The sequence below is a fragment of the Mytilus galloprovincialis genome, chromosome 1 (assembly GCF_965363235.1).
Source record: "Mytilus galloprovincialis chromosome 1, xbMytGall1.hap1.1, whole genome shotgun sequence".
Lineage (NCBI taxonomy): Eukaryota > Metazoa > Mollusca > Bivalvia > Mytilida > Mytilidae > Mytilus > Mytilus galloprovincialis.
In genome coordinates, this window is record NC_134838.1 from 54,843,399 (window position 1) to 54,870,259 (window position 26,861).

General features: G+C 32.5%; 1 protein-coding gene across 1 annotated transcript; it reads right to left on the bottom strand.

Annotated features, from left to right (window-relative positions):
* Window positions 1-128: 128 nt before the first annotated feature.
* LOC143078985 (hydroxymethylglutaryl-CoA synthase 1-like) lies at window positions 129-22,717 on the bottom strand. Its single transcript, XM_076254077.1, has 9 exons — window positions 22,662-22,717; window positions 17,977-18,469; window positions 16,455-16,580; window positions 15,278-15,442; window positions 13,655-13,811; window positions 11,321-11,491; window positions 8,801-9,033; window positions 3,919-4,058; window positions 129-243 (listed from the first exon to the last, which is right to left on the bottom strand). Exons 2-9 carry the CDS (start codon window positions 18,401-18,403, stop codon window positions 223-225), a joined length of 1,440 nt encoding a protein of 479 aa, XP_076110192.1. The 5' UTR covers window positions 18,404-18,469; window positions 22,662-22,717; the 3' UTR covers window positions 129-222.
* Between the last annotated feature and the right edge of the window lie 4,144 nt (window positions 22,718-26,861).

Here is a 26,861-nt window from a genome sequence, read left to right on the forward strand (position 1 = left end):
TACCGGTACCAAAATGACTGAAAAACAATTGACTGTCTATCAAATACAAAGTGATGGCAACAGGCTATTTGGCTAAAATAGACAGTATAGGAGACAGACTATGTCCGAAAAGAATAATTAAATCTCTATAAAGCATAGGTTTTTTATTATAATTTGTTTGTAATTCATTTTTGGTTATCACAGCAGGTCATGAATTCCTTTAAAACTCCATGGATCTTTATGTCATCTTATGCCTTTGGCTACCTTCAAAAACAAAGTAAGTAGTTAAGTTTTAATGAATTTATTGTAAAGCTCCATAACAAAAATAATAAAATTTGTATCTTTTCACTTAACCAGATGTTCTGCAGGGCGCAGCTTTATACGACCGCAAAGGTCGAACCCTGAACAGTTGGGGCAAGTATGGACACTACATTTAAGCTTGATATAGCTCTGAATTTGGATTGTGATTAAATAGTGGACACAGCATAGGTTTCTGACACAGAATGAATGTGGTCTAATAAATTTTAAAATTAATATTAATTAATTGTAATTTCTAAAAATAAATTTACAGCTAATGATCTCAAGACAATAATAATTTCTTAATTATTATATGTATTTAAATCACAGTATTTGATGTTTCTAGAAACAATTTAAAAAATTTCATACTAGAACTAGCAAACAAATAGCAAAGAGTTCCAACATAAAGAAAAAAAGCTAAAGTAATTGTCAATTAACCAAGAACCCCTTGTTTCCCCCTTTTTTGCCCCAGATTTAGTCATAACTCCACAACTCCAATCCTAACCATCCTTTTGTGGTGTGGAAACTTGTGATACACTTTCAGGCAATTCTATACACTGTTCCACAAATTATTGTCTGGGCACTAGAAAAATGCTTATTTGGTCCCCTTTTGTACCCCTTATCCCTAGACCATAACTCCCAAAATCAATCCAAACCTTCCTTTTAGTGGTTTCAAACTTTTTTAATTTCAAAGATTTATATTTACTTATACTTAAGTTATTGGCAATTTTTCATTGGAGTCTATTATACTGAAGTTAATGGAACAGGGGCGTTTCCAGGATTTAATCTTTTGCGAGCAGGGAAAGGCGAAAATTTTTTGGGACCTTTTTTTGGCCAAAAACCATAAACTAATTGTGAAATGCACTAATGTAACGGTTCCTGACTTGGAGCATGTACATTTTATAGTTAAAGTGTCAGGGTTTCATAATTTTTATGCCGAATAATCTCCATTAATTGGCTTTGGTATATTAAAATGATATAATCAAATTCTAGGGTATAAGGCATTAATTAACATTTCAATATTCCTAGGCCAGGATTTTATGAACGGGAGGCGTAATTCAGTTGCCCTGGTAGAGGGTCCATAGGAAAGCTCAGAAGCTTCTGGATTTCAATAATTTAGCATCAAATTATGAAGTACCAGACTGATAAATATCTCTCTATTTTAGATTAGGTTCTGGTTTCTTTGAACGACACGCATGATACAAGACAAACAAACACTGAAGTATAAAGTTTGTTCGTTCTAAATATTGTAGGTGTTAATGTGGTATACATGATTGAATATGAAAAATTGATGTCATTGTACTACAGGACTAAATTAAAGCAACCATATCAAATCATATCACTGTCTTGTTTCGATATGTGGTATATGGTACATAAATAAATATGGTACTTGAACTAAATGGCAAAATGTAGGTCCGATGATGTCACTTAGTCACTCAATAATGGATATTAAAACAGTATGATACTACCAAAGGCTATCCAGAATGGGAAGAATAAATGCTATAAATGGCTTAACACTAGTCATAGCTTGCTGTTCCGTGTGAGTCAATGCTCTGGGATGATGCCGTACCTTGACCTATAATGGTTTACTTTTATAAATTGTTACTTGGATGGAGAGTTAGTCTCATTGCCATCATACCACATCTTCCTATATCTATATACAAAATATACATGTTACTAGTATAAATGTACCTTAACGCAAAACCTAGAATGAACACAGAGACACTGCGGCGCCGGACTCTCATTTTCAATGAATGGTTAGACTTGAGTGGATTCATTAGAACCCTTTTACACGGATTTCTCATGGCGTAATCTTCAATTATTTTATCATAATAGGGTTAAATGTCTCTATTCCGAATTAATATAAAAAGAAATCAGAGTATGTGTTTAATTAATGCATATGATAAATTGGCATATTTAATAGCAGATTACGATATTTGTTTTTTTAAAAAAAATTTTAAAAGGGAGGGAGGGGGGGGGGGGGGGTATGCCCATTACGCCCTTACCTTGACCCGCCCCTGCTGAAGTTATATATATTAGTAAATTTCAAATACACAGAGAAGTAGTTCAAACAATACTTTTGGATTACCTCCCTTACATTGCTTTCAAATTGTCTTAACAATTTAACCAGAAAAAAAAATTGCTTTTCCCCTTTTTTGCCCTTAATTCATAAATGGTTTAGGTTAAGCCATAACCCCCTTTAGTCAATCCTAACCATCCCTTAGTATGATGGAATCGTGTGGTATAATTTCAGAAAGATTCATACACTTTTACACAAGTATTTGTCTTGAAACTACAAAAATGCTTGTTTTTGGCCCTTTTTTGGTGGCCCTTTATTCCTAGACTGTTTGCCCCATAACCCTTCAAATAAATCCCAACCTTCTACTTATGGTATTTAAAATTGTGCTACAATTTCAAAGCAATTGAAATACTGATACACAACTTATTGTCCTGAAACTAGATAAATGTTTGTTTTGGGCCCTTATTCCTAAACCTTTGGGACCATAACCCCCAAAATCAATCCCAAGCTTACTTTTGTGGTTATAAACCTTGTGTTCAAATTTTATTTATTTCTATTTACTAATACTAAAGTTATTATCTGTAAACCATCCGTCTTCTGATGACAACGCCGCTGCCGACGTGATACCAAAAATTTTTGAGGTCGTATAAAAACTTATGATATTTGATACCTTATGTCAGATTTAGAAATCATGTGCATAACTTTAAGCTTGAATTATCTAAGATTTTATACCACCTTTAAATACTAACACTATGATTAAAGAGATAACTGTATTGTATTTGAAGCTTAAAGGACGTCCATCGGTAGTTTTACTGTCGCAAATTTAGTTTACCTGGCAACGCGTAGTGGAGACAGGTAAACGGGTATTTGCGACAGTAAAACTACCGATGGACGTCCGAAAAGTTTCAAATACAATACAGTTATCTCTATTCTAATGCAAAACAAGTTCATAATTAAATTTCAATCATTATTTCAGTGTAAAATCTTCATTTAAGAAAATTCCGCGAAAAGATGTTATCTTCTTTGGTACCAACACTAGATGACGTCATAGGTATGCTTCCGGCGTCAAACATAAACACCGGGCGTTTTCTGGCTTCTGTGCCTCTTCAAAATGTAATAAAATTTGATAAAAAGAGGATTTTTAGGTGCAACATGTGAGTTTTATAGCTTATTATTGTAAAAATTAAATTTTAATACATTCATCAATTCAAAATGTCGGCTACCTTAGTTACAGACAAGGAGATAGATAATTTGACGCTAACTGTCATCCAATCAGAACCATTGATACAAAATAATTGCATTAGAATTTTTCTTTTCCTGTTGGTTGTTAAGCTTTATGTGAATTCTGGGATTTCCCTTAGATGCATTTATTTTTTGAAGATTAATGAGTACAAATTAGTCAATCTATTAGTATTAGAAGATGTGAATTTTGTGGTTCGTTCCAGCAAAACTTTCAGTTATTTTCAAGATGAGTAGGTTTATCTTTTGAATGTTGTCACATACATATCCACTCTGTATCCCCTTTTCTCAACCAATTAAAACTTTGATGACATATTAAAAACTAACATATCAGGTCAAAACCCACTGCTGTGAAAAAAAGAACAAGTTATGTATGTACTTACTTGTGTTTCTTCCTCGCAAATGTTACCATTAGGAACTGTTTGTTTACGTTGGTAGGTTCTCCTATGTTTACTGTCTATTTCTGTCAAGTACCAGGTACCAGGGAACAAATGGTCTGTAGACTGAATTGGTGTGTAGGGAGCTGTAAGCAATATATCACTATATTATTAAAAACTAAGAGACTCTAAAGAGCCTGTGTCGCTCACCTTGGTCTATATGCCCATCATAAACGAAGGACACAGATGGATTCATGACAAAATTGTGTTTTGGTGACGGTAATGTGTTTCTAGATCTTACTTTACTGAACATTCTTGCTGCTTACAACTTTACTGAACATTCTTGCTGCTTACAATTATCTCTAACTATAATGAACCTATAAATCTATCCCAGTAGTTCAAAAGTTTTGTAAAAATTTACAAAATTTACAAAATTCATGAAAATTGTAAACTAGAGGCTCCAAAGAGCCTGTGTCGCTCACCTTGGTCTATGTGCATATTAAAAAAAGGACACAGATGGATTCATGACAAAATTGTGTTTTGGTGAACATTCTTGCTACTTACAATTTTCTCTATCTTTAAAAAACTTTAGATACAGAGGAAAATATTTTGTAAAAATTTACCAAACTTGTTAAATTGTTAAAAATTGGCTATAAAGGGAAATTACTCCTTAAGGGGTCAACTGACCATTTTCGTCATTTGACTTATTTTTAGATCTTACTTTGCTGAACATTATTGCTGTTTACAGTTTATCTCTATCTATAATAGTATTCAAGATAATAACCAAAAACGGCAAAATTTCTTTAAAAATTACCAATTGGGTGCAGCAACCCAACAATCATTTGTCCATTTCGTTTGAAAATTTCAGGGCAGATAGATATTGACTTGATAAATAATTTAACCTGTGTCAGATTTGCTCTTAAATGCTTTGGTTTTTAGAGTTATAAGCCAAAATTTACATTTTACCCCTATGTTCTATTTTTAGCCATGGCAGCCATCTTGGTTGGTTGGTCGGGTCACCGGACACATATTTTGAACTAAATGCTGCAATAATGATTGTGGACAAGTTTAGTTAAATTTGGCTGAGTAGTTTCAGAGGAGAAGATTTTTGTAAAAGTTAACGACGACGGATGACGAAGACAGACAACGGACGCCAAGTGATGAGAAAAGCTCACTTTGCCCTTTGGGCCAGGTGAGCTAAAAATTGACAATTAAGGGCAATAACTCTTTAAGGGGTCAATTGACCATTTTGATCATGTTGACTTATTTGTTGGTCTTACTTTGCTGTACATTATTGCTCTTTACAGTTTATCTCTAACTATAATAATATTCAAGATAACCAAAAGCTGCAATATTTCTTAAAATTACCAATTCAGGGGCAGCAACCCAACAACAGGTTGCCTTATTGGTCTGAAAATTTCAGGGCAAATAGACCTTGACCTAACAATCAAATTTATCCCGTCAGATTTTCTCTAAATGCTTTGGTTTCTGAGATTTTAGCCAAAAACTGCAATTTTCCAAGTGTACTATTTATACATTGTAGCCATGTCTGCCATCTTGGTTCGCAGGCGGGTCATCGGACACATTTTTAAATAAGATACCCTAATGATGATTGTGGACAAGTTTGGTTAAATTTGTCCTGGTAGTTTTAGAGAAGATTTTTGTAAAAGATTACAAAAATTTACGAAAAACTGACAAAAATTTACTATAAAGGGCAATAGCTTGTTAAGATGTCAACTGACCATTTTGGTCATGTTGACTTTTTTGTAGATCTTACTTTGCTGCACATTATTGCTGTTTACAGTACATCTCTATCTATTATAATATTCAAGATAATAACCAAAAACAGCAAAATTTCCTTAAAATTACCAATTCAGGGGCAGCAACCCAACAACAGGTTGTCTGATTCATCTGAAAATTTCAGGGCAGATAGATCTTAACCTGATAAACAATGGACGCAAAGTGATGAGAAAAGCTCACTTGAGGTGAGCTAAAAATGAACAAGTGGGCTTTGTTGATTTAGTGGCATATAATATCTAAACCATTGAACAATATTTTAATCTTTTTAGAGAAGCTGGAAATGAGCATTGAAGTATTATATAGAAATAAACCCAGGGGAAGGAATATTACTAAAGGCAATGGGTCCTATCATATTGGTGTGAATTCCTAAAATCCATTATAACAAGAATGTGTCCATAGTACACGGATGCCCCACTCCCACTATCATTTTCTATGTTCAGTGGACCGTGAAATTGGGGTCAATCCCGAGCTTAAAAACACCCGATCTCGGAGTTCCGATAAAGGTCCTTCCCCTCTCATACTTTTATTTAATGAAAAGGTCACCATTTGGTCAACTCTCCAAAAATAATATCAGTGACACTATCTGTTGATATGCTCAATGTATAATATTAATTAATAGTACTTTTTGTGAAGTGTTTACTTTCTGAAACATTTTGATATGGTTGGCAGCTGGGGAAAACCATCTTTTGTTTATCTACTGACAACTAGATAGGTCAATATAGGTGTGTATATCCACCTTCATAAAAGGTTACAAGCTAGGCTTGTTGAAGGCTTTAGGAAAAATTAAATATGATAAAAGTCAATGACTAATATGTAAAATAAATCTATTTAAATGTTTACTTCAAAAGTGTATATGCGTAAAGTGTTTTCAAGCACTTGATCCTAATATTCTTTCAAATATAAGTGGATCATCTCCGAGGAACATTTTATGCCAAAAAAAGAAGTTTTATGATTTTTTTTGACTAATTGATGATAAAAACAAAAAGATGAATTCAGGAAAATTTGCTATTAATTTTCACAGTTTATCTCGCCATGTCTAATATAGCCTTTTTGTGCTGATGCAGCGTAAAGCAATCACCTATCAATCACAGTTCATCTTAAACAAAGATTGTGTTAAGGGTTAAGGGACCCTTTGTCTTGTCTGTCTACTGGTGTATCCAATATATAAGTGTTAATGTTGATATTTTAATTTCATTTAATTTTTTATTATTCATATTAAGAAATATTTAACAGTGATTCCAAGACCTTAAATTTTCATTTGATACCAAAATTACCCAAATATTTTACTTATTGTCAAAGTAACATACAGTTATTTTTATTCTATCATTTTAAACTATTTAGTTTAGACAAAGTTATTGATGTCTTAATATTTAACTGAAGACAAACTAATTATTCACTGGCAAAAAAACTAAGTTAATATATAAGAAATACTGAAAAATGAAAAAAGATATTTATAAAATTGTGCTCTGGATAATTATAGATTTTAGTTGATCATCTTAAGATTGATTTTCTCACATGAGTCGGTATGATGAAAGTGAATTTAGCAATTGAGTTGAGGTGACCAAATATAATCTGTTTATCGCAACTGTGAAAGTACTTTTATTCGTGCGGTACGAATTTTCGTGGTTTTCGTGGATGACTTTATCCACGAATTTAAGTGTCCAACGAGATAAAACAACCATTGTCCAAATCAAGACATGGAAAGATCCCCATCGGTAGGTTTGACTACTGATATGATCTAGAGAATATATTGAATAACGCCAAATCTGAGAATACTTTAATAGCAGTCACAAAAATACCACCGCATGAAGAATTATACCCATTTAAACTTGAATAACCTAAACTGAAAAACTTTTGATCTTTTAATTTTCATAAAATATTTTTGATCGATGAAAGTCAGATTTCCGGTATTGATATGCTGGTTGGATAAAGTGTTCATTTTATATCCTCATAGTTCTTGTACATATGGGAAACAATAATTTTATGCTGGGCTTGATTTTGATAAGAATTTTTTGACAATTCAAGATATGTTTATAGCATTTGTTTATGTTACTGTTTTCTTTAGGTGACATGTTTATAGCCTAATTAACACTTTGATGGTTTTTAAAAAATTGAAAACAACACGTCTTAATAATTTCTTGCGTCCGAAGCGCTTTTAAACTATTGATCACTTTATCATGGGTTAATTAGTGTTATCACTAAGATTTACACAGGTCAATGTTTACTTTGCAATTTCCTTCAATCCAGACTATTTGTAACCTTTGTTTCTAAAGGCTTTAATTTTTCAATTATTTATTAGAAAACTAAAATCCGTGAATTTAAAAACCCACTTACATGTAAATATTGCTGAGACCATAAAAATTGGTACCAACGAATTAATGTTCTTTCACAGTATTTAACTTATGAAGACGTTGTTAATTTCATTAGTTTGTAGCAATAATTTTTCATATCACCCTACTGTTCTGAGAAAGGAAATTATCAGTCAGAATATTCAAAGGAAAATTTAATAAAATTACAATATTGTCATAATAAAGCTTCGCTCCCAGTGTAATATCAACCCTTCTCCTATACCAATACCCAATGTAGAATAAACAAAGACACAGTATATGCACAGTAAAACTCAGTTTAAAAGAGGTCTGCATCCAATCAGAATAGGTAACAAAACAAACTAAACAAAATGACAAGGTTTGACTAAGTTTTAGATGTCTGAAAAACTTAGGAATTTTGCTTCAGACATTACCACTTAGAGTTCCATAAAAGTGTATGTGTTTATATAAAATAAATGTAATTCTATCTAAGTCTATCTATCAGTAAAGTATGAAAATTAAAAAAAATTATCAAAAGATTGCTCTCTATGCTGCACTTTTCTTTACAAGGATTTCTGTCTTATTAATTTTATAAAATTCCATTGAGGTTTGACAAATTTATTGATTGTCTTAAAAAACTTTAACTACAGACTAAACCTAACAATGACGGTGGTAACTGAATTTTGGATCCCTATGTCTCACTTTCAAGACAACATGCTTGACAGATAGGTACACAGTATAAATGATGATAATTTAAATCAAAGATTTTATTGCTTTTTTACCTGAATTATGAGTTTCTTCTCGCAATTTCATCATCTGTGAAAAGGTTTCTGGTAAACATTTTGTTCTTTTTTCCAGATAGGATTTTACATGAGAAACATTGTCTTTTAATTGTTGTAAAGCAGATATCATTTTGTCCTCCTTTGTAAAATGAAGAGAAAACATGGCTGATGCTAGACCCGATCCGTATGAAAATAAAACAATCTTCTTTCCTTGTAATTCTTCTGTTGTATGACTGCAATAAAAGGAATATATGAGACAATAATCTATTCAAGTTGTTTATCTTGTGAAGTACAAAAGGAAAATAACTCTAAAAACTATCAGAAAACAAGAATGCGTCCATAGTATATAGTAGATGCTCTCTCTTTATCATTTTCTATGTTCAATGGACTGTGAAATTGGGATAAAAACTCTAATTTGGCTTTTGGCATTAAAATTAGAAAGACCATATCATAGGGAACATGTGTACTAAGTTTAAAGTTGATTGGACTTCAACTTCATCCAAAACTATCTTGACCAAAAACTTTAACCTGAAACTTGCACTATCATTTTCTATGTTCAATGGACTGTGGAATTGGAGTAAAAACTCTAACTTGGCATTAAAATTAGAAAGACCATATCATAGGGAACATGTGTACTAAGTTTCAAGTTGATTGGACTTCAACTACATCAAAAGCTACCTTGACCAAAAACTTTTACCTGAAGCATGACAGACGTATGAACAGACGAACAGATGAACAGACGCACAGACCAGAAAACATAATGCCCCTCTACTATCGTAGGTTGGGCATAAAAAAAAACAACTACACGTTATGATTATGAAGTTATTCTATCACATTTATTTCATTTCCATGTAGACTGGTATCAAACTGTAGCTTTCTATGTTTTGTTCTGTTTTCTGTTGTTTGTCTGTCGTTTTTTTTTTTAAGCCTTGGCGTTGTCACTTTATTTTCGACTTAAGAGTGTGAATGTCTCTTTCACTTCTCTTTTAAAATAACATAAGAGATTATTTTCTGTATATCTAAACTAAAATTCTGAATTTTCTAAAGTTTATTTTACCAAGGGATAATGTATAAAATTGAGAATGGAAATGGGGAATGTGCCAAATGAATGAATCAATTTTTAAAGGAAAAGATTTGTTGGTTTAAAGGAATACTAGAACACACCCGCAAAATCGCAGGCATTCAAAGCTTGGTTGATACTATGTAAAGTGTTGTAGGAAGAATTTTGTAAAAGATTTAATGACTGGAGAATTTCAAGTCATAGGTACTGGGGACAGGAAAATGTTGTTTTTTTTTTATCTCTCCTCCTTTATTTCCAAGGAGCCTATAATTCAGTGGTTGTTGTTTGTTTATGTGTTACATATTTGTTTTTCGTTAATTTTTTTGTACAAAAATAAGGCCGCTATTTTTCTCGTTTGAATTGTTTTACATTGTCATTTCGCGATGTTTTTTAGCTGACTATGCAGTATGGGCTTTGCTCGTTGTTGAAGGCCGTACAGTGACCTATAGTTGTTAATTCCTGTATCAATTTGGTCTATTGTGGAAAAATGTCTCAATGGCAATCATACCACATCTTCTTTTTTGTAATCAATGAATTTTTGTAAAAGATTTAATGACTTGAGAGTTTCAGAAAACGTATCAAAAGTCATAGGTACTTTGGGACAGGACAATTGTTTTTCTAGCCCGGCTCCTCCTTTTTTTCCCCCAAAATTCACATTTTTTTCTATTAATTCTAATTACACATGAATAATTTTAGCGCTTATTTGTATATTATGAACATTCATTACTATAAATAAAGTGTATTTACTTCTTACGTTTAATTATTAGTTTACTAATCGATCCACAGCACTCATTGATATATTATACAGTCCCTCTCTATTTAATAAACATACCCTGTTCTAGACACGCTCAGAAAATGTATACCATGTTCTAGACCATATAAAATAGATGCTGTTCTAGACCCGGGGTTTTAGACTTTATCTTAACAGTTAAATAAGTGATCCTGTTCTAGACATATACCTTGTTTAAAAAAAAACGTTTATAACCAGCAGGGCATGAAAAAGTGACCCTGTTCTAACCAGCAGACATGAAAAAGGGACCCTGTTTTAATCAGCATCAAATGAAAAAAAGCCTGTTTTGCGGCACACTCATACCTCTAAAAATAGGAAGTAAACCCCCCCCCCCCGGATCCAAGTATACAGAAAAAACGCAAACTGGAAGTCTAATATGACTTTAAATTTTGTCCAATGATGGAAACAATATCCCGATGCCTCTTTTCTCGTTTTCTCCCAAAATAACTCAATCTGAATAATCATATGAATGGATGACAAATGTGAATATGCACTGTACCAATAGGACACAGAGGCATGATGATTAATATATTGTGGAAAGAAGAGAAGCGACACACAAAATGAGGTCTCCTCGTTTAATAGTATAGATACTTCTTCTTATTGTTCGCCTTTAAAAGGAATGTACTACATTTGTAATACTAGTATATAAATACATAGAAAAACTCAATACCTTAAAATATAGGATACCAGTCCTCCATACACTGAGGGTGTGTACATGTTTCCTACTTGGTTTGCCAGCAATAAGGATGGTTTTGTTTTCTTCTCAAACAAGTCTTTGCTAGATGACATAAAATCTTTCTCCAAGTCTTTATTAAATATAGAGTTTTCTGGGGTAACATCTCTGTGAAAAGAAATAATAATTTTCATGAATTTTGTATCTTCTAATTTTATCCGTTACTCTTATACACACATAACTTTTTGTAAATTGTGTCCTTTTTTTCATATGAAGGATAGTTCACTCTCATTAATACAAATTAAAGATTCCACTGATTGCATGTCAAAATGAATGGGCATTCAAGTTTGCAGCAGCTGAAAGAATATAAATATAACGTATCCTGTTTTCACAGTACTCACAATGTGATAATTTTTTGCATTTTACAACGTGAGTTGGAAAATAAACACTACATATATTTAGAATATACATTGTAAGCAGGGAAAAGTCATGCAATGAGGATTATCCATCTGTGTAAATACATATTTCATTATAAATATAACCTTCTGCAGGATTTGGTTTTTTTTACATTTTTCTTTCCTATAAAACACTTTGTGAAGCTTCTACCACACAGACACAAATTCATATTTCCTGGTATCTTAGAAAAAATAACACATTGCAATGTGCACCCCATAGACATACATTTATGCCAAAACTGTTATCAATAGCATTACAAATGCTGACAAAGGTAAAACATACAAGACACCTGCAAAAAGCTGTACAAGCATTTCAAATTAATAAAGAGATGTTACCTCATACTTACATAGGAGAAATCCTTACCCTAAAACAGATCTAACTGTACAATTTGATTTAAATTATAAGCAATTTAGCATACCCAATTCTTTAAGTAATAATTTAAAATGCCAGGACTTCACCATGGGGTTATGTTGTGTTACAGTTAGTTCCTTATTGTTTCTTTTTCATACAAAAAATAGTGTATCAAATACCCCCAAATCATAATATGTCACATTCGGTTGCTAACGAAAAATAATATACCTTTGAATTTGACAATTGTAGGGAAACTAATCCTACATTTCATAGCAGTATAAAACAAGAATGTGTCCATAGTACATGGATGCCCACTCGCATTATCATTTTATATGTTCAGTAGACCGTGAAATTGGGGTCAAAACTCTAATTTGGCAATTAAATTAGAAAGATCATATCATAGGGAACATGTGTACTTAGTTTGAAGTTGATTGGACTTCAACTTCATCAAAAACTACCTTGACCAAAAACTTTAACCTGAAACTTGCACTATTATTTTCTATGTTCAGTGGACCGTGAAATTGGGGTCAAAAGTCTAATTTCGCAATTAAATTAGAAAGATCATATCATAGGGAACATGTGTACTAAGTTTGAAGTTGATTGGACTTCAACTTCATCAAAAATTACCTTGACCAAAAACTTTAACCTGAACGAACGGACGGACAGATGGAAGGACGGACGGACACACAGACCAGAAACATAATGCCCCTCTACTATCGTAGGTGGGGCATAAAAATCTGAGTCGTAAACATATATCTTGGGTTTTCCATTATTTATTTTTTGGTGTTTCTTTAGAATATTTTTGAAACTTAGGTTACACGATTACTAAAGCTTGCACACAGGAAAAAAGGGGTAAAATTTGTTTAGTTAATTTCCAGTGATGGTAATTTTTCTTATACATGTATGCAATGAAATGTTATGTGAAATGTTGTCTATAGTACTGGACAGGATAAACTTTACGCATGTCAAATTGTCAAGTATTTCTTTATTTGAAACAAGATTAATTCTACACAATATTTTTTTAAAAGTGCAAATTTAACAAAGACTAATAGGGGAATATCAATGTGGTATTACACATAGACAGAAAAAAATATTAGTCATTCCCTGAAAAAAACGGTCATTTACTATTTCTTATCCCATTAAGTTTCAGAGGTTGAGGCAAACTATGGTAGAAAATAAAAAACAATTCCTAGATGGACTGAAAAAAGTAAAGCTTAATGCCCTCTAAGTCTAGTGGCAGGTGTAGTCCAAATAATTATGACGTCTGGCAAGGCTATTTTAATTTTTTTCTGGGACGCCTTCCGTCAATGTGGGATCAAAAAAAGTCAAAATCAAAAAATACCCACAGCAGACAGCATGATTATCTGGACTAGTGGCAGGTGCAACAAATTGGAACCACAGATTTATAAGAGTTGTTTTGCAGCCTTTTATGATGTTTATAAATAATATATATATAGTTTGTTATTGTTTCATTAGGTAGTTAGCAAAACTACACAAACTAGCTATTGTGATAAATATAATTACCTGTATTTTTCAAGACCACGATATCTGTTTGCAAAATCTGGATCAGGGTCATCCCAAAAGTCATTTAACATCAGTCTAGCAAAGGATTTCTGCACAAGTTTACAGTATGGAGAATGAAATATAAAACTATCAATTGAATCCACTAATCTTTTATTGTCTGAAATAGAAAATACAAAAACTTTTTTTTTATATTTCATATCAAATGAGGACAAATTGTAGAATTGTGATGGAGACAAATTCTCAGCTTCAGACATCCAATAGTACAACTCACTGAGACTTTTCAAAGGACATAATATAACATTCAATTAGGAGCAAATCACACCATCACTCTCTAGAGTTTTACACACAAAATTTCTAAACTTGATTTAATATGTTTTGACAAAAAAATCTACCCTTCACTGCGGATTTGTTATTATTTGTTGGATACAAATTTTGATGAAATTAATGGGTACAGGTGAACCAAGAATTTAAAAGTTCAACAAATTACAAATTTTCCATAAGGTTGTATGCAGACTTGAGCAAAACCAGGAAATTAAATGTCCATGAAAATTATTTCATTAACCCAGGAATATTGATACCCACAAAAATAAATGAATCCACTGCATATAAAAATAAAAAGATGTGGCATGATTGCCAATGAGACAGATGCCGAATGACATAGAAGTTGATTCTATTTTCATTTTCTATTCATTCAAATTAAATAAATTCAGAAACTGAAATGATGTTTGTAATTAAATGCTAAAATGTGAAAGAGAGGCATCGCAATTACAAAAGCTCAAAATTTCTTTAATGTTTTATTAGAAGAATCCAACTTCAAAAAAAGAGTTACTGTTAGGTGTAAATTTTTGCAAAAATAAATGCTCACATTTTTATAGAATAATGCAATTTCAACTTGGATGTGGATCATGTGCATTTGATTACATAGGCTTTAATCAATGAGGGAAGATATAAGATGTGCAAACCTGGACCTAAAATTATATAACATGTATCAGTCTGAAACCAAATTCTAACGGTTTTATATCTTTATCCAAGAATAAATAAAAAATACTGATAGAATGAATAATTGCAATAAAAGGAAACATTTGAATTTTCTTTAGATATTGCATATGGACAGTTTTATCAATGTAGGATCATAAAAAGTTAATAGAACTTCTGTTAGTTCTTCAGAAAAAATCACACAAAATTTTCCCAAGGAAATAAATGTGTCTTGAGATCACAGAATACCTCTCAAAATCTTGAAGCTCAATTTTCCAAATGAATAACAAGTATTTATTTGGAAAAAAAGGGATATTATCATTCCTGATAAATACTGTGGATTCATTTATTTTCGTGGGTATCAATTTTCGTGGATTGAGGAAAACTTGCATATTCGTGGATATTTGATTTTGTGGTTTTGTCAATCTGTGCACACAAAGCCATAGAAAATATGTAATTCGTTGAACATTTAAATTTGTGGTTCACTTGTACCCATGAAACCCACGAAAATTGGTATCCAACGAATAATAATGAATCCACAGTAATTCATATGGTGACATATATAACCATAACTTTCTCTATTGTTGATGTAATTTTGTCTTAGTGAAATGTACCCTATATATTCATACTTCAATTCATAGTACTTACCACTAATGCCCATTTTCTTTGCTTTTGACTTATACATATGGTAACATTTGTCTAAAGCATTAACATAACATTGAACAGATAACTTCCCATCCACAACAGGATATTCTGATGAAAGGTCTGGTTTGTAGAAATCATAGGCATGCTGCATGTATATACTTCTTACTCCTGAAAAAAATAAATTAGGAATTAGAACTGATTAAACTTAAAATGCAGATATACATCTTAGGAAATGATAGTCCACAAACAAACTTCATTTCAGGGACTGAATTTTTGGCTCTCCCTTGCCACCATTTGCGAGTATGGTCTTGAGGAAACGATGATAGTCCGTTGGAAGGGGATGATAAAAGGCTGACCCATGTTACGAGGGCCATATCTCTTGCACGTTAAAGACACCCTTGTAGAATTTGGAAAAGAGCAGGCTATTAAATGCCGCTACAAGGCAGCAGTCGCACCAGTAAAGTGGAAAGGGATTAATATAAGTTGCAATAACTTGTTTCCCAATCCACTATAAATAAATATGTTTATAATTAAACTAAACTTCATTTCATATATTAATATTAATTATCTCCCCTTCATGATGTCAACCTGGAATTATGTTGGTTAAAATACATCTCCCTATGGTATACTACCTCTATGTAATGTTTTATTTTAAATCGATGCAAATTTACTGAGAGACTTGCCGAGGTTGTGCCTTCATACTCAAGATAAGGGAATCAGTGTTCTAGCTAAGGCTAAATGGACAAGTGTGCAAAGTTTTAAGATGAAGGGTACTTCAGCACAAGTTTGTGTTAGAATTTGAACAACTTGATCATGTTTTGTAGACAAAAAATTAAAAGAATAAAATAATTGAATTTACTTTTAATGGATTAATAGTACATATGTAAAGGCTGTAAATAGTTTTTCAAGTGGTTAGATGATTTTTTTTCAATTTTGAAATTATTTTCTGCTCCTAGATAGAGTAGGGGGTGAACAGAAAGGGCAGAGGACTATTGTGTCCCTTTGTTTTGGGCTAGCTAGGACACATGTGCATACAAAATTTATTTTATCAATACAAGCTACAACACCTTTTAAGATGACTTGGCAAATATAATTCTTTCTGTATTTAATATGTAACCTCTAAGGCTCTATTCATACTACATGTAACATTTTTTGTTTGCCATGATGAGAAAAATAATACCTCTATGAAACACCAGAGGAGCATTTGGTCCTAAAAGCATAGCTACTGCACCAGCGCCACCTGTGCATCTAGCATTTCCTGTGGCATAAACTGCAATATCTCCTGCTACAACCATGGCATAACGACCTGAAATAATAATAATCTTAAGCGTGAGAATAATACTACCGTAGGTTTATAGCAAATATTTAATTTTGACTTCTTTTCAATAACTTGATGAAATTTCAATAATCATTAGTTGTAAATATAATATAACATGGCTTCAAAAAACATTTTTTTCTAACATTTCTATGGTGAGTACATGTAATTAGAACCTTATATAATTTTACATTGAAAAGTCTGACAGACAATACATGTAATAATAAATAGCATGAATAGTACAGAATATTCTGTGTATTAGGGAGAAATCAAATCAAAGTAATAAAGAATTCCAATGCGCTTAAATATGAAAATAGAAAAAATATTTTTTCAATCCAATTTCCATCTGTTCAATGATATGATAAATGGTGACAATTTTACAGGGCATATCTTATATTTATAAGCAATCAATAAGCATGAATTGAAAACATAATAATAAAACACCATTGAAACTTCTTTTTTTGATGATTGGATCTTGTGTTGCAGTTAATCTTTGTCTTTCCAAGCTGTGTGTATGGTTGATGATATATTAGTCTTAATACTATGTTATAAATGTGTAACTCAAAACATCAAATTGTAGAATTTTAATAACATTCTATCATAATATCTATCTAATATATTTATCAAGTTTATTTTCATAAACAAATACATGTTTATATAATTTAAAGTTCTTTTAATTTGACACAAATGTATCAGGTTTATATAAAGGTCAATATCCTATATAACTGAACCACTGCCAAAAAGAGGCAATTGTAATTAGTGAATACATGTATGTGTTGTAATACAACAAACTTATTCATCCATAAAGGGTATTGGCAATACTGCAGCTGCTCTAACCTGTTTCAGTTTAAGGACATTAAAGCATACTGAACCAAAAATTTAAAGCTTATCTTTTCTCTCATTATATTTGGTAAATAATTACATTTAAAATTTTATATTGAATTCGTAATCAGATTTTCATTTGTACAAAATATGATGTTTAAAAGCCTAATGATTGGGGATCATACTAGTCAGCCAGATGGTTTCCTATCTGGTCTTTATTGTGGATTTGACAAGGGTTCTTTCTTAAGCAATTTGTCAAAATTTCTGACCAGTTGAACAGTCTGCTTTCGATAAGATAACAAAAATTGCCATTAAGACAGAATTTTGAATAAACTACAAAAGATGGGGAGAATCCCTAATATTCAAAACTTGCAAGTCCATGAAGTCAGATTAAATATATCTTATTTCAGCTGGCATTATCTTGCTACATTTACTTCTCATATACATGTACATGTACACGTAAATGCTTTGAAATTGACATTATCCTCTTAAAACAATTTTAAAACATTTACATTTAAACAATTTATAAGAGTTAAGCCACTATTAGTTTTCATATTATATTTACCATCCCATGAACTGGATTCTATCCAGTTGATTGCATTAAAAAGAGCTGAAGTTCCTCCAAAACAAGCATTTGTTGTATCTATGCCTTCAATGTCATGATTCCCACTCGTTTCAAACAACTGCATTAATACTGTTTTAACACTTTTAGATTTATCAATAATGGTCTCGGTACCAACCTCCAGACGTCCAATGTCATTGTAGGAAATATTGTTCTTTTCAATTAAGGTCTGAACAACTGTAAGACAGAGTGAGTTAATATCTTCCCTGTCTGAACAGAACCCCATCTTGGACTGTCCTAGCCCAATTGTATATTTTCCTGTTGATACACCATCAAAAGTCTCCAGTTCCGACTGGTCAACATATTGTGAAGGGAAATACACTTCTATGGCCACTATTCCTACATCTTTAGGCCAATTGTTCTGATCCATTTTCTAAGTTGTATTAATGATTATACCAATAATTTGCTTTTCATGTAAGCATCTTTCAAAACTTCTCTGAAATAGGAATCAATTTATTTGATATTAAAATGTGGTTTGGAACATTGTTTATTCTTTAGTTTTCTATGTTGTGTTGTGTGTACTATTGTTTTTCTGTTTGTCTTTTTTATTTTTAGCCATGGCGTTGTCAGTTTGTTTTAGATTTATGAGTTTGACTGTCCCTTTGGTATCTTTCGTCCCTCTTTTTTTTGGACTGACTGTTTAATAAACAGCTGCGCCATGAGCGCATGATACGCCCAACGTCTTGTGTGGAAGTTTTATGCAATAATCATAAATAGTTTCTGAGGAAGTTTTAAGCAATAACCATTTATTGTTTTTGAGACATGGCGGGACATGTGAAACAACCCCCCCCCCCCCCCCCCCTGTTTTTTTTTTTACAAGTATCACTAAAATAAAATTTTGAATCAAACCAAAAAGTATACAGATCTTTAAATTAGTATAACAAAGAAGTGTGTACAGTTTCAAGCAATAATCATAAATTGTTTTTAAGATACGGCGCGACATGTAAACAAGAGTGCACACGCTGAAATGTCTCGCCTTCTTTACTAATCATTGATATTATGTTGATAGCCCTAAGTATAAAGCTTTATTACAACTGTCTCATAAACTTAACATTAACCAATATAACTAAACAAAGACCAATGAACCATGAAAATGAGGTTAAGGTCAGATGAACCATGCCAGGCAGACATGTACAGCTAACAATGCTTCTATACAATATATATAGTTGACCTATTACTTATAGTTTAAGAAAAATAGACCAAAACACAAAAAATTAACACTGTGCAATGAACCGTGAAAATGAGGTCATGGTCAAAAGAAACCTGCGCTACTGACATAAAGATCATAAAATATTTCCACACACCAAATATAGTTGACCTATGGCATATAGTATTAGATAAATAGACCAAAACTCAAAAACTTAACTTTTACCACTGAACCATGAAAATGAGGTCAAGGTCACATGACATCTGCCCGCTAGACATGTACACCTTACAATCATTCCATACAACAAATATAGCAGACCTATTGCATATAGTATGAAAAAAACAGACCAAAACACAAAAATTTAACTATAACCACTGAACCATGAAAATGAGGTCAAGGTCACATGACATCTGCCCGCTAGACATGTACACCTTACAATCATTCCATACACCGAATATACAAGCCCTATTGCTTATAGTATCTGAGATACGGACTTGACCACCAAAACTTAACCTTGTTCACTGATCCATGAAATGAGGTCGAGGTCAAGTGAAAACTGTCTGACAGACATGAGGACCTTGCAAGGTACGCACATATCAAATATAGTTATCCTATTACTTATAATAAGAGAGAATTCAACATTACAAAAAATCTGAACTTTTTTTTCAAGTGGTCACTGAACCATGAAAATGAGGTCAAGGACATTGGACATGTGACTGACGGAAACTTCGTAACATGAGGCATCTATATACAAAGTATGAAGCATCCAGGTCTTCCACCTTCTAAAATATAAAGCTTTTAAGAAGTTAGCTAACACCGCCGCCGCCGCCGCCGCCGGATCACTATCCCTATGTCGAGCTTTCTGCAACAAAAGTTGCAGGCTCGACAAAAAAACCCTCCCCTTTTTTACAAAATACTCAATAACTCAAAAATAAAATTTTGGGTCATCACCAAAAAGTATACAGATCTTAAGATTAATATAACAAAGAAGTGTGTAAAGTTTTAAGCAATAATCATAAATCGTTTTTGAGATACGGCACGACATGTAAAAAACCCCTCCCCCTTTTTTACAAAATACTCAATAACTCAAAAATGAAATTTTGAATCATCACCAAAAAGTATACAGATCTTTAGATTAATATAACAAAAAAGTGTGTAAAGTTTTAAGCAATAATCAAGAAACGTTTTTGAGATACGGCGCGACATGTGAAAAAAAACACACCCCTGTTTTAGTTACAAAGTGCCGTAACTCAAAAAGTTTAAATCTTATTTTCACCAAAAAGTATACAGATCATTTGACCATCATAAGAAACAACTATATTAAGTTTCATGAAATTTGGATAAGTCGTTCTCAAGTTATGGTGCGACATGTTTACGCCGGACAGACGGACGGACGAACACCGGACATTTGTATACCATAATACATCCTGTCAAAATTTTGACGGGCGTATAAAAATCTGTCAATCTTGAATTCTTTCATGTCTTTAATTCAATGAAAAATACCACCACTTTGTCAGACATATGGACTGACAAGGTTAATACAACATGTCAGTCATTTCAAATTTTTGTCCTCAAATGATCTAGACTGATAATTTTCAAGGATTCTCAGATACTCATCCTGAATTATCAAGATTATATACATGTATGGGATACATTTTGTAAATGTCAATGAGAAACAGAAATGTAACATATAGTCATACCATAAAACACAAACAAATTAAAATAAACTTAGTCTTAATAAAGATAAACAGTTCACTTTTAAAAAGTTAACATCCAAGAAACATACACTGAAAAATTTAGTCAATTCAGAAAAGTCCTTAATCATGTAAAACAAAAACTATTCAATTAGAGAAACAGAAACACTTTCTACATGTTATGTTCTCAAGAAAGAAACGATGAAGTTTAAACTACGTTTTCTTACTGAAAAGTAAATTTAACAAAGTTCTAAACTACCTGAATCAATACTTGTTGTGCCTAAACATAACAAGTCTGGCTATCTTTCCCTACATGTATGTTGTTCTAATCTGCTTGTCTTTTTTTCTTCCTTTGACAGGTAGGTAGTTGATGATAAGTATAGTTTGTTAAGGTGTCCTACAGTTCTCTTAAATCCTGTTATTGTATTATTTTGTAAGTATTATAAGATATTTATCATGTTTATAAACAGGATGAATTATTTCTGTTAATATTGTCCTTTTATAAGCTTACTCTTTAAATTTAAAAAAACAATAACAATATTTTTTCATTTAAATACAAATCTGTTGATTAATCCAGATTTGTACAAATGTATTGTTATCAATCATTGCACATAAACTGAACATACAAGTTGAACAGACATTTACAATGTACATATAAAATGTTAAAATATATGTTCACTTTTGCAGTTAAATCATTTATAAAGCATAATGAATTACTGTAAGTTAATTCAGAAATTTTTGTGTGCATTATTGCAAATTTTGAAAAATGGACAACATGGAAAAAAAATGCAAGATAAAATATTGCATTTTCAGGAAAAGCTGGTGTAAATACATGTAGATATATGTGCCTGATATTTGATGCATGATAAAAACCTCGCAACAATTTCTGAATGAGTATCAGTAAACCTGTTTCTTCATGCTCAAATAAAACGGGTAAAAAGTTCATGTTCTATCATCATAATCATATAATATGAATTCGAACCAACCCCATTAACCTCAAAATATTTAATTTCTAAAATTTGTTTGATTAGAAATCAGGCTGTTGTTGTTTTTGTATGAATTGTTTCACATTCAGACAAATGCACAATCTTACTAGCCCAAAGGCAAAGCACTTTCACAACTTAGCCAGACATCCCATTTATGAAGTAGCACTTCACAACTTAGCTCACATATTCCCATTTTTAGGTGTTTAAGGGTAAATTCTGACAAACTTAAGAAAATTGTTAATGTCATTTCAGTGACCTTGTGTTCCTTTTTGAAACAAACACTTAGTTCAAACACATATGAATCTAAAAGGGATAAAAAAAAAGATATCGAGGCCATTGCAAACAAACATAAATTGATAATTAACCTGTTATCTTTTGTTTCTGAAAACCCTTAAATGTCGGTCATGGTCTATACAAGGAAATCACTAGATCAGTTGATGTTCAAGGTGAAGCTACATGTAAATTGTCATATCAAATATTCAAGCTTGGTTTTTTTTATTTTATTTTAAATAAGACCAATTTTACTTTAACCTTTATAGTAAATATTTGACACTACACTAAATCTATATGAAGGACTCCTTTTAAAAGCATGTTAAATGATGTAATTACTAATTACATGGATCTACATTAACATTTCAGTATCCGGTAATTCTGAGTAATAAACTTAAAATTAAATGTGACTGCTTTTGCCGACTCCACCTCAATAGTCAAGTCAATTCATATGATATGTTCTTGATACAATATGATGCCAAATCATTCTTACCGATACATAACACGCTAAAAGGAACAAATTCTCTTTACCTGTGTTATTTTGGGACTTCATAAACACCCACGAGGTTAAAATTAAATCCGGAAGTAAACATAATAATATACTATACTGTTTGTATACGGATATGGCAACGAAAACAGTATACCAGTCAAACAGACCTTTTTACGATGGTTTATGACCGGTCACGTGTATCAAAATTCCAGCAAAATAAAATATTTTGAGTATAACAAATCATATAATTTGTGTATAACAAAAGATTTACGTGTTTCATACAATTAATAATTCCAAATAGTACCCCACCCCTTATAGGTATTTATATATGAATTATTTATACAAGATTATTTGGGGTAGTTCAGTTGAGTTAATTGTGCTGAATACGCATAATATATTCGAAATTGCAAGGCCGTAGCGCATGTCCAAATCAACTGAGGCAAATTTGTTTAGGGGTGTTCGGGAGCTTGAAACAGGAGGAGCATATTTCAGCATTTCTATGGGAGAGGTCAATGTATTTATAATTTAAAAAAAACACAAAACAATATAACAGAAATGCGTTTTTTTATTAGCTAGCCTAGTAAGCTTAGTCACAAAACAAATTTTATTTTTGTAGGGGTGTTCGGGAGCCTGAAACAGGAGAAGCATATTTCAGCATTTATATGGGAGAGGTCAAATGTATTTATAAAAAAAAAAACAAACAAAAAAAAAACAATAAAACAGAAATGGTTTTTTTTATTAGCTAGCCTAGTAAGCTTAGTCACAAAACAAGTTTCAATATTAAAGTTAATCTCTATTGGTCAACCAAAACTTTCCGATTCTCCTGTTACCTGTACTATCGAAAAGCTTCAACACACGTTCTTTGTCAACTATATCATTCCTATATGCATATAGAGCATGGCAAGCCCACAAAGCCTGTCACCACCCATTTTCCCCAGGTTTTCAAACGCATTCAACTTGAAAACGATATCTCACAACAGACTGATGTGACAGGCAGAGTTTAAAGTACTTGTAATATTCTGAAAACATTTGGGTATAAGTCTACATTGCTACTGTCTTTCTTACCCACCTTTCAAGTTCACATGTCAACTCTTCCATGTTAGTTACGAGTCGACGTACGGAAATGCTTGGAAAAGGTGTTCAATTAATTCCGGTTAACTTGCCTACATTTTTTGGAATAAGGTAATATCCTAACATTTGATTTTTTACCTCATCAGGAAACCGGCGTTGCATTTCATTAATGACGTGATCCAAAAATGGGGAAAATAAATTAATTCGCTTATGCTGCTCTGCAGTAGAGGCAGTTGCTATACTTAAAGGGGGTGCTTATACTCACGAGTTACCTTTTTCATCTTTTTTTTTCTCTTTAACGAACCCGTATTCAACCAGTTTTGTAACGACATTAAGATTGGTTTCATTTTTTTTATTTTATTTGTATTGGGAACACTTTTTTTTTTACCGACGGGTAGATGTCAATGATACGAAATGTAAATTAATTTACTATTAAAATTGTGTGGTATATCGCAAAGTATTTGCCACTATTAATTCTGCAGTTATACAAAACAGGGACTTTCTATACTTATGGAAAGTCCCTGTACAAAACAATCAATGAGACAAATCTAATTTAATCTACCGAAATTACAAGAGATTTATTTTTATGCATATAGTTTATAGTTCGTGTTGCTTATTTTTTAGTTTTCTATGTTGTGTCATGTGTACTTTTGTTTGTCTGTTTGTCTTTTTCATTTTTAGCCATGGCGCTGTCAGTTTATTTTCGATTTATGAGTTTGACTGTCCCTCTCGTATCTTTCGTCCCCCTTTTATATATGTAAACTAATTCATATACAATATGATATGAATTATTTTGCTTTATTTTGATGTTATAGTCTTTGCTCAAATGGTCAGCTCTATAGTGCATTGCATTTGGTCTATATTGCAGTGCGTTAGGTCTACACTGCAGTGGTAAAGGAGATAGTGACTAAGTCTCCCTTCAATCACCCAGTTGTCTCGTGTTTGCAGGTCTTTGCTCAGTTCGTCAGTTCTATAGTGCAGTGGTAAAGTAGATGGTGACCAAGTTTCCATTGAATGACCTAGTTGTCTAATGTTTGCATGTCTTTGTTCAGTTCTTCATGTATATACTGCAGTGGTAAAGGAAATGGTGACCAAGTTTCCCTTTAATCACCTAGCTGTCTCATGTATGCATGTCTTGGCTCATTTCGTCAGTTCTATTGGGCAGTGGCAAAGGAGATGGTCAACCAGTTTCCCTTCAATCACCCAGTTGTCGCATGTCAGTTCGTCAGCTCTAGTGTTCAAAGATAAAGGAGATAGTGACCAAGTTTCGTTGCTCAGTTTATCAGTTCTATAGCGCAGTGGTAAAGAAGATTGTGACAAAGTTTCTATTGAATGACCTAGATGTTTAATGTTTGCATGTCTTTGCTCAGCTCGTCATGTATATACTGCAGTGGTTTTAAAAGGAGATGGTGACCGAGTTTCCCTTTAATCACCCATTTCTCTCATGTTTGCGTGTCTTTGCTCAGTTCGTAAGATCTAGAATGCAGTGATAAAAGAGATGGTGACCATTTTCCTTTCAATCACCAAGTTGTTGCATGTTTGCATGTCTTTGCTCAGTTCGTCCGTTCTAGTGTGCAGTGGTAACAGAGATGGTGACCAAGTTTCCCTTCAATTACCAAGATGTTGCATGTTTGCATGGCTTTGCTCAGTTCGTCAGGTATATAGTGAAGAACTAAAGTTTGACACAGACACCAGAGTAGACTTTTACTGGGCTGCAGTTTTAGCAATGACAAACAAGATCACTAGAACAGCAAGATTTCCTCTACTAACTAGAGTTACTAGAGCAATATATTGTGTACCAAATTCCAATGCAGATTGTGAGAGTTTCAGTATGTCCAAGTTGATACACATTGAACACAGGAGAGGACATCACTGGACAACTCAACACTCTGTACCTGCTAACATTATAAACTACACAGACTTTTTGAAGTTTACAATGAAAGCATGTGTTGCATGCAACAAAGGCTGGAATAAGTGTTTAATGACAATTTTAATCTTCAACAGCGCTCTTGGCCATCAATTTCCTTCCAGTACTAACATCAACATGTGCTTCTTTCACCTTGTCATCTTTACTGTCTCTCAACATCATGACTTGTCTTGTTTTGGTTACTGACTTTAAACTCCTCTGTAATAGAAGACAGTGATAGGTGAAGTTTTGAACTGGTGCTGTACAAACCAATGCTGCTAAAACTCATTGGAACACCAAGCCATTTACGTAAGTGTCTGTTGAACATCCTTTCTAAACTTTCAACTTTGGTTAGAGGTAATTCGTACATCAACAGAGGCCATGTTATCCTTGGTAATATTCCATGCTGATAGCACCACGCCTTGTACTTCCAAGGTAAAACAGACTTGTCAATAGTGTCCATTCACTTTCCAGCCTGTGATACCATCTCATCTACACTTTCGAAGATTTCTCTGTCGTTCAAGGAGTCTCTAAACAACTTGCCCGAGCTTTTGACAGGTTTCTCCATGATTGTTGGAATGATATCTCCTCCAATTCTGATCTTTCTATTCTGCACCTTTCTTTTCTTTAATATAAGACTCCTCGACTTTGAAGGCCTGAACTTCAATCTTGTCCACTAGTTCTTTTCATTCATTTGAGGCTGATTTTAAACTTGAGCTTCTTTATAGGAAGAATGACAAGAGAGTAGGATTATCCTTCACATTCACAGATGCTTATAGATGACGAGATCTGCTTATCCTTTCTGAGCACCTAAGATCACCCATGGTTTTGGTGGGATTTGTATTGTTCAGTCTTTTATAGTATTCTGTTGTTTTTCTTTTGGTCTTCCTTTAATTTTTTTCCAAGTCATTGTCACAACATCTTGAAAAACAAGTTGGAATGTCCCCTTGGTATCTTTTGCCTCTCTTTTTCAAAAATCTAATAATATTAGTTACACAGTGTGCAATTGTCCTAATACGAGAATTTATAGGGTCAATACCCAAACCCAATATGAATTTTATTGACCTGATAAATTCTGTATTAGGACAAATTGAACACTGTATAACAAATTTATCCTGATTTTGTTATATTACATATTATTATATTCAAATTCAATATAAGGACAATATCAACCATATATATTTTAGATATTTAATCTAAAACTGTGAAAAATTAAAGAACCTTAGTGAGCACGCTCACATACCCCACGTCCCCACATTGTCAT